Source organism: Rutidosis leptorrhynchoides, chromosome 4 (genome assembly GCF_046630445.1).
Source record: "Rutidosis leptorrhynchoides isolate AG116_Rl617_1_P2 chromosome 4, CSIRO_AGI_Rlap_v1, whole genome shotgun sequence".
NCBI classification, from domain to species: Eukaryota; Viridiplantae; Streptophyta; class Magnoliopsida; order Asterales; family Asteraceae; genus Rutidosis; species Rutidosis leptorrhynchoides.
In genome coordinates, this window is record NC_092336.1 from 541568781 (window position 1) to 541578790 (window position 10010).

The following is a 10010-nucleotide window of genomic DNA, read 5'->3' on the forward strand; positions in this document are numbered from 1 at the left end:
GATCGTGCCTATTGTCGCGCCGCGGAGCAATTTGTCGCGCCGTGGCCCAAAGGGTGATTTTAGAACATGTTTTTCAAGCTTTCTGACCTTCAACATAGGCATTTGTCGCGCCGCGGAGCAATTTGTCGCGCCGTGACAATTGCCTGTTTCATCCGAACTTCAGCAAACTTGTTTTGGCCATAACTTTTTGACCGTAACTCCGTTTTCGATGAATCAAATATCGTTGGAAACGTAATAAGATTTCCTTTCTAATGGTAAGGTTTTGAAATGTCAACTCAAACTTTATTTGGGATCGAAAAGGTACGTACACATCATGTAACTCAAACAACGTCCAGTTTTCTTCGACATTCGAACAAGCAACACGTGTACGCTTGGTACACTTCATGCACTCATCGTACAATCATCTTTATACTATTATACAACCAAGTATGAACATTCTAAAGATCAATCAAGTACCTCAGACATGTATGAAGAAAAACGGGATGTTACATGCATTGACCAACATATGTTCTCTAGGTTGAGATCTACGATTATTTTGCATTTCGAGTTTCGGTCACATTTCGGTGAATGACCTTATGTGCTGCAAAGGTGAGTTTCATTTGCTCCCTTTTTTTGCAACCTATATTTTTAGGCTGAGAATACATGCACTTTATTTTAAACGTAATGGATACAAGTACATACTAAATTCTACACCGAGTTTGAACCGAAAATTTTTTAGCTTTAGTAACTAGTAACTGCCGGTTATAAGAACTGGTGGGCCTGAGTAGTTATATATGGATCCATAGGGCTTGACATCCCCGTCTGTTCCAGGTATAGAAACCGTAGCCTGAACTATAAAACAGACGTATGCTATTTCAGGTTAGTACACGTTGGATTGCGTGTATTGTACATGTTGGTTGCATGTATGTTAAAACAGGGGTACTTATTATAACGTTAAATCTTAGTTACCAGGGTGCTCAATCTTGTAGAATATTTTGATAAACGTTTCTGGATGAAACAACTAAAATCTTGTGATCCACCTTTATATACAGATTTTGCGCAACATTAACACTATGAACTCACCAACCTTTGTGTTGACACTTTTAAGCATGTTTATTCTCAGGTCCCTAGAAGTCTTTCGCTGTTTGCTTATACGTTATACAAGCTATGTGCATGGAGTCATACATGCTTTATTCTAGAAAACTTTGCATTCACAAAATTATCACCATGTATCTTATTTTGACTGCATTGACAACGGATGTATTATGGTAAACTATTATTTACGGTGATTGTCTATATGTATAAATCATCAGATGTCGAAAACCTTGGAAATTGATATTCATTTATGGTGTGCCTTTTCAAAAGAATGCAATGTTTACAAAACGTATCATGTCAGTACCTCACTATGAAATCGATGAATGATGTATTCGTCAAAATGGATTTAGACGGGTCATCACAGTAGATTACTCATCAGATATTATGTTCTTCGACCATTAAAAATAATTTATAAAAACCACTAATATATCACGTCTTCTTCCTACGTGGTGTTAATGTTAAAGAATTGATTGTGATCACAAAAACTATGTTTTTACAGTAGCAAATTGATCTTCCAAATAAATCTATTTAGTTATATTCTTAATCAATATGTATATCTAATGAGTTTGAATTAATTGATTCAGCAAGAGAATGCCACTCATAACTTTAAAGATGGTAAAACATGGGTTTTAATTACCATACATGTGCTTGCCGAGGAATGGGTTTCAAAGGGATCAATCTTGTTATCAATTGTTTCTTTTTTACACAGTATATTGTTATTTTACAAATTTTATGATGGCAGTTTTTGATTTTTATTGATTTCGCACGACTTGCCTCATACATTTGTGTTATTATGATGAAGATGATCTTATCATACCTCATAGTTGTAAGATTGAGTATTGTTATTTTTGTATTATGAAGATGGTTTTACACTAACTTGATTACTTGAACCCGCAAATTTTGCAAGCCATATGTCAAATTTAACAGAAAAATTTATCATTCTGATAGATTTTATAGAACATGTAAACCAAAAAATACACTTTATATCTATAATATCATCGGTTACATTGAAAAAGTCAAATACAAAATTTGATTGATTATTTAGGGTGATAAACTCTGTGAAAAAGTTTAAGAGATATGAGAAGTATACTTATAGAAAAACAATAAGATGTTTCAATGTTGACACTAAATGACTACTTCAAAGGATTGGTTGCATTTATGGGAACGTCAGAGACATATTTAGCTAAATGATATTGATCTATCATCAAAAACTCACACTACAACTATATATCCGACGTGAAGTTATCAATTATCTTTTTTTAGTAATCGTTTGAACTTAAGTTATATTTAGTCTTTTTATAATACTTAATTTGTATCTACAATTTTGTTCAACTTTAAGTTTTTCCTTGATTTGCTTATTATAAACAATTTTTGTCGATCACATTGATTTGCTTATAAATAAAAACTAACATTCCCAATTTAATTTATATTTATGGATGGTCTCTTAATTTTATCTGAAACAATGTAATGGTATAAAGAGAAGCACAAGAAGCTGTTGATCTTTAAAATTGATTTTGAAAAGATGTATGAATCGATCAGATGGGATTTCTTGATTGTTATGATGTTCAAAAAGGGATTTAGTCGTAGTTGGAGTGATTGGATGATCATGTGACTCATGTCCGCAAGAACATCGGTTATCATTATCAAGAGCCCGACCAGCGAGTTCACTTTGAAATGCGGTTTACATCAGGGAGACCCATCGTGTCCTTTCTTATTCCTAATCATAATGGAAGGCTAACCTTGTTACTAAAAGAGAAAGTTGATGAACGGGCCATTAAGGGAGCTAGAGTTGGACGAGGAAACTTTGATTTCTAATTTACTCTTCGCCAATGATGTGGTGGCAGTAGCCGAATGGGATAAACAAAGTTTTAATAAAATTTTGCAAGTGTTGGATTTATTTCGGGTACGATCGGGTCTCAACATAAATGTGGTGAAATCACAAATTTTCGGCCTGGGTGTTTCGAATGCGAAAGTCGTTTCTTGGGTGGCAGAAGTAGGTTGTTTGAAAGGATCATTCCCCTTTCAATATCTTGGATTCCCATTGGGTTCTAATATGAATCTAATTGTGAGCTGGAATTCAATCATCTATAAATTCAACAAAAAGTTTTCGGCATGGAAAGATGATTTCTATATGTGGACGCCTCATTCTTGTAAAATCAGTTTTGGGATGCCATTATTTTGAACTTGAATCCATTCGTGCCGGATTCTTTTGGGGCTCTTCTGGGACTCTAGAAAATTCATTGGGTGAGTTGGAATGTTATCTTAGCCTCTCTCAAAAAGGAGGTTTAGGGATTATTGGTAATTTGCGGGCATTTATCATTGCAATTACATTCAAGTGGATTTGGAGGATCGTAAACCAACCGAACGTAAAATGGGATAAAAAATTTAAGTCAATCCACGGTTCAAATACCAGTGTGGTCGACTTATAACCTCGTCAAAAAGGAGTGTGGGCAAACATTCTCAAAATATATGCTATTTCTCAACAGACTAGTATCATTCCTCAGTTTACCGGCCTTGTACAGGAAACGTGGGAATGGAAGAGATATTCTATTTTGGCAAGATGATTGGGGCGGCGTCTAGATCCTAGCACTCGTTATCCACTTTTGTTTCACCTTGATACTGAGCCACAATGTAAGGTGGAGGATCGAGGGGTTAATGGATCATGAATTGGTTTTGGACCCGTGATTAATTGGGCAGCAAAAATAATCACTCATTGGTCGAACTGGTAAACAAAATCGGGAGTATCACGTTAAATGAGCATGATAATCGGTGGTCATGGAAACTTTCCGCTAACGGGTCATTCACGGTAGCTGCTTCTCGCGCTGTTATTGATGAGATAATTCTTCCTACGGCTGCTAATTCTACTAGATGGTATGATTACATTCCGCGTCAAGTTGATATTTTTTTTCTGGAGACATGCATTAGAAAGGTTACCAACAAGGTTAAAACTGTCGCAAAAAATGTGTTGGAGATAGAAGATATTGGTTGTGTTTTTTATCGTTGAGACATTGAATCAACAGAACATGTGTTCTTTCATTGCACGGTAGCAATCGATTTTTGGAGGAAGGTGGAACTTTGGCTCAACATGGACCGTGATATTCCACACTTTGTATCATGGCAAGAACTCAACTCGTGGGTCGATAATTTAAGGATGAATGAAGATTCAAAGAACAAAATTTTGGTATTTTTTGTGAGCTCGCTTTGGACGTTATGGGAGCTTCAGAATAGTGTTATTTTTAGTTCTTATCCTTTCCAAAAAAAATGGGCTCTTTCATTTCATTCACGACATGTCATTTAATTGGTATTGAAATATAGGTCATAAATGTATTAGTTGGAACGTTTGACTACAAAAGTCGTTGTAATCTTTGTATGCTTATTGTTTCCGTAGCTTCTTGCTAGGGTTATCTAATAAAATTTTCAGATGTTCTAAAAAAAAGAGCGTTTTGATTTATCGTGGAGGCATATGGATGCATCATAGACAGATGTTTTGGTGTGGTGACATACACACATTCCGATTTAGGAAGGCATCTGGAGTCGTGACTAGTGTTTGATTGTGACATGTGATATATGATTTGTGATATGTTCTTACACCAGTGTGTGATTCTAATATTATGTTATGTCGGTGTACTCAGTATAAATAATCCAACACATTGTGGCTTCAGCCATATTTCATTTTACTCTGATTTTGTGATGGTATTTTATAGAGATTTTTAAAAGAAAGAAAAACTTTATTTATTTCCTTTCACTCTTCACTCTTATTATTGTTTAAAACGATATTATTATTTTGTTTATATCTGTTAGAAATTCTGGAATGATTGCGAGAGCTTCAAGAATTGAAGATGACTTAAAGACCTACAAGATTAGAAATTTTCAGGTTTAGGGACTAAATTAAGACTTATTATTTAGCAATGAATGTGGCCTCACGTTCCTTGTTTGAAAGGGGGTGTTAGAACTAGCATCCGATAAACACGACGTCTTTTGACTTTAGTTATTAAGAGTTTTGCTGGTATAGGACGAACACGAAGTCTTTTGACATTGTGATTAAGAGTTTAAGACGAACACCAAGTCTTTTTACTTTTGTTATCAAGATTTTCACCGGGTATACGACAGATCAGGTCATTGGGGAATACATAGTCAACATTCGAGTTGATAAGATCCGGATTCGGGTTGAAACTTGAAAGTATCATCAAATATCGTTTGATTAAGTGCAAAATCTTAATAGTGGTCCTTTACAAGAACAATATGAAGGAATACCAAATCACGCGTATCAGAACCATCAAACGAAAATACAACTATATCCGATTAACAAAACGAGTCATAAACTCCTAACATATGGCAGAAAGGTAGCATAATCAAACCGTTAGAATATACTCCTACTTACTACTTTAAAGATAAATAAATCAGAATTAGCCAAATGCCCAAGCGTGCTCTTTGCGAATCATCTCTTGTTCCTCTGGAGTAAAATCATTCTTAATGTCAAAGGTTTTGCTAATCTCTTCCGGGGTCTTGCCCTTTAACATGTCCGCCACTGTTTGGCATGTCAGATCCATCAAGCTTTTGATGTCCAGATTATTAGCAGCCTGAAAAAAAAAAAAAAAAAAATAAATTTACCAACCACCTAACATTATAAACCATGAAAAACATAACAAATCTATAATAAAATTCTAGTAGTAAACTGCAAATATAAACCATATAAGCATCGTGACCAAATGAGATGAAGATGTGCAATTAAATAATCTGTAAGCAAAAACAAAAGTGAAGCCAAATGAATTTAGAAAATGACCAAAGTATAAAATGTAACCACAAATGTTAACCAAATGACAAGTAGATATTGAATAATGAATCTCGATAGGCTAAAAGAACTGTAAACAAATGCTAACATATTGAGACCTAACTTAAGCAAAAGTTTATAGAAGCACAAGACACAGACATCAGGATTATATAAAACTAATATGGTCTCCGACCACACAACACGTCATATAGAGTAAAAAACACGTTATACAGCAAACAACAAAAGCCCTTGACAAACACAAGTAACAGAATAGTTTAGTCAATAAGCAAAAAACAAACACATTATTCAGTGACATATTCCTCTACCATTAATTAAGTTAGAAATTACTCCTTAATAAACAATATGTGTGTGTCTCTGTTTGTAAAACCCGCAGCACTAATCATTACGGAACTAATATACATATCCATAAACCATCAAAAAGCACATAATAATCATAATCATAAGTGGTATAGTAAATGAATCGATAAATAATGACATAAAATAAAAAAGAACTAAATGCGAAAATAGAGAAAAGAGCAAACCATGATTAGGTCAAAAAGCGTCCCTTGATCCACTTTAACGAATTCAACATCAAACACTTTAAGCTCGACGGCTTTTTTATCATCATTCTTAGGTGACTCCGCATGTTTTTTACAATACATAATTACCATCGATAAGATGTTACCAGTGACATTATGTAACGGAATAATATTATCAGCACGATCATCTTCAATCATTCGCTTAATCGTTTGTGATTGCAACGCAACCGCCTCTTCAACTTCAAACGTTTCTCCGTCGGAGCTTTTCAGAACGATCACCTTAGTTGTTGACGACGACATCATTGTTTAATCTGCGGGATTTTTTGCTTATATTTTGGGAAAGTGATGAATACCCCAACCTTAGAAAAAGAAGGATTAAATTTAAGGAGAATGAAAAGGTTACATTATGTCGAGCATGACCTCAACGCAATTTAAGGAGAATGAAAAGGTTTTAATTTGTCACTTAATTTTAATGTTGTCTCTCATTAGTATTGATTTACATTATATCGAATAGAAAGAAACGACACAATGGCAGTTATAGTGTTCCCGGTGACTCTTCTGATAATGTTGGGGTGGGTAGTATATTCTCGTATGCCTTGAAATCATCTATACACCGAAGTGCCAATTGGACACTCTAGTGTCCCGTACCTAACACAACTAGCACTACTAGAAAATTAATTGTGGCGCTTGTTGCGCTACAAAAGGTCAGCTTAATTATTATTTATATAAAAAATTAAATAAAATTAACGTCAAAAGTGGCGCTTTTTTGCGTCACTAAAAGTTCGTCACATAATAATTTCTTTATAATTAATAATTATTTATATAAAATTAATTGTGGCGCCTGTTGCCTCACAAATTTGCGCCACTAAATGCTAATTTAATTTCCTTTATCTTTTAATAAAAAGGTTGTGGGTCCCACTGAAAAGTGCCACAAAAAGCGCCACAAAATATCTAAAGCGGCGAGGTTTAAGTAGCGTTCGAAAAAACGCCACAAAAGCGCCACAATAGATCTACAGCGGCGCTTTCATACCCAAAAGTGGCGCTATTTTAGCGCCGCTATAGGTGATATTTTCTGTAGTGTAGAGGCCCCACCTATATCCCGGATGCATGACCTCAACGCAAAACGATAAGTAGATAACCAATGTCTCGAGGACTCTTTCATATTTTGGCTTAGCTATCATTTGCAGCATGCTAATCGTTTCAATAGTTGTTATAATTCTGATGTGTCTGTTGTTGATGCTGTTTCTTTCGCCCATAATAATGTTGGTCCGATTGACTTTACGTTTCGGTTTATTTCTTCTGCGGTACATGTGTTTACTCCTTTATCATCTCTTCATGTTCAAGTAGTTGTTGTTAATCCTATAAGAAATGGAAATGGTAGTGCAAAGGTTGTAAGAGGTCATGATGATTTAAATATTTTCAGTGGTGACCAATGGTGAAATATAGAAATTTTATGGGCAAATGGCCCGAAAAGGTAACATAAGTTATCCAATTTCACAATCAAGGTAACCCCCAATTTGAACAAGCCCAAAAAGATTTCAATTTTATTTTTGCGCAGTAAAAGGATTACGTGTTAAAAAAAATTTAAACTTGAGGTAATATTCGTCAAAAAAATTTAAAATCGAGGTAATCTTCGTCAAGTTCATTAATGGTCGTTAGTCAAAAATACAAAATTAGTCCCTAAAGTTCGAGAAATAATTGCACCCACAGGTCCCTGAACTCAAATTGGTCCATGTACAAAAAAGTCGGAGTTCATGACCTGCAATCGGAGCACAAGACCTGCAAACTGGCCGGAGTTCATGACCTGCAAACTCGTCCCTTACTTTCAGATTCTAAGCTTAAACATAACATAATCGTTTCTAAATTATTTTTTGAAAGCTTCTACAAAGTTTCATTGACTGATTCCCTTTATTGATGATTCGTTCAGCAGACTGAAGTTAGAAACGTGATTTTGGTCAGATTCCTAAGCTTCTTGCATCATCAATTTAGGTTAACAACAACAAATCCGAAGTGTTTGACCTCGAGTCCCTCATTCATCTTCATCGTGACCAATTTAAGTTCCGGAGCAATCTGGAATGTTACATCTAAATGTAAAAATGCAAAGTTGTTGCAAATTATCTCGTGTATCTACCTGCAAAGTCGCAGCTCTTAATTTGAAAAATTGAGCACGAATTTCGAGGTCAAAGTTTCGGATAAAAAGTCAAACTAATTGTTCATGATCGAATTCGAAGTGTACAAGTTGTTTCTGGTTAAGGTAATGATCAACGAGTGATAAGTGAAGGTTTTGAAACATATTTGATGAAGAGATCATGTCCTAAAATTCTCTAAATCGAAAAATCAATGTTCATCTTGGAACTGTTTTGTAACTCTCGGTTTGATAATATGAACCCAAATCTCTTCATGATTCGAAGTCGGTGTTTCCTGTGGTTTATTAATAATTCGAATATAGTTTGACTCCTAAAACAAGTGTTAATGAATTGTTGGATGCCCTGTTTGTAATATATCTATGCACCCTGCAATTCATGATGTTTTGTCTCTCATTCCATATTGTTTCTAGTTTATATAAATTTACTTATAATTTTGGATAATACTTCACGTTGATATGGATATTTGATTCCGTCGATTTTAGTTTTTACTTTAATTAAAGTTACATTTAATTTTATGTTTTTACGTTTTTGAGATTTTGGGGGTTTTCATTTTAGTTTAACTTTGATTTTGATTTTGATGATTTTGAGAAAGCGATGAATTAAGAAATCATAGGATGAAGATAATAATGGGAATGAAAATGATGAAGAGGATTATGGGTGAAATTTTTAAGCAACTTAAGGGACCAATCATGTATTTTTTACTAACGATCGTTAATGAATTTGACGAAGATTATTTCAATTTTAAAATTTTTAAACACGTAATCCTTTTCTTGTGCAAAAATAAAACTGAAAACCTTTTCGGGCTTGTGCAAATTGGGGGTTACCTTGATCGTCAAATTGGGTAACTTTTGTTAACTTTTTGGGCCATTTGACCAAATTTTATTAAGACATTGTTATTTGGATTACATACATCATGAATCCAGTCAACTCTAATGAATCTCGAACATGAAATACTGCTCATTTTCAAACTATCATTCTTGACCATCTTAAATTTCTCATTTTTAACATCACCCAACGTTGAAATTTAGAACCGTGAATGTTGCTTTGTATATAATTAGATATATAAGTAAATATTTTTGAGGATATTTTTTTTTTGAAAGGCTATTTTTGAGGATATTGAGTCTTAATATTTCATTTTGAGATAGTGAGATGTCTAGATTTATTAATATTTCATCTTCAAGTTATCATTCTTGACCATTAACATGGTGATGTTCTATTATTTGACCATGTTGGACTTGCATACTTTTTGTCATCTACTATTAAGATAACTTGGCATGTTACACTCCATGTTTACTTTTCATATCTACTTTTAAGATAGCTTGGTATTTTAAAAAGACCGCTTCAAATATTTTTGAAATTTTATTGTACTTTATTACTAAAAGTGTTTTGATATATAATCAAATTTTTACAGTTAGTGCTTACTTGTTTTTAGAGTTGTAGTCAGTTTTGGGTATGTAAACATCGGGAGCCTTGAGTCTA

At 34.1% G+C, this 10010-nt stretch overlaps 1 protein-coding gene across 1 annotated transcript; it reads right to left on the minus strand.

Annotated features, from left to right (window-relative positions):
• Positions 1 to 5480: 5480 nt before the first annotated feature.
• LOC139845101 (SKP1-like protein 1B) lies at positions 5481 to 6684 on the minus strand. Its single transcript, XM_071835322.1, has 2 exons — positions 6388 to 6684; positions 5481 to 5654 (listed from the first exon to the last, which is right to left on the minus strand). The coding sequence occupies exons 1-2, from the start codon at positions 6682 to 6684 to the stop codon at positions 5481 to 5483; spliced, it is 471 nt and encodes a 156-aa protein (XP_071691423.1).
• Positions 6685 to 10010: the final 3326 nt, after the last annotated feature.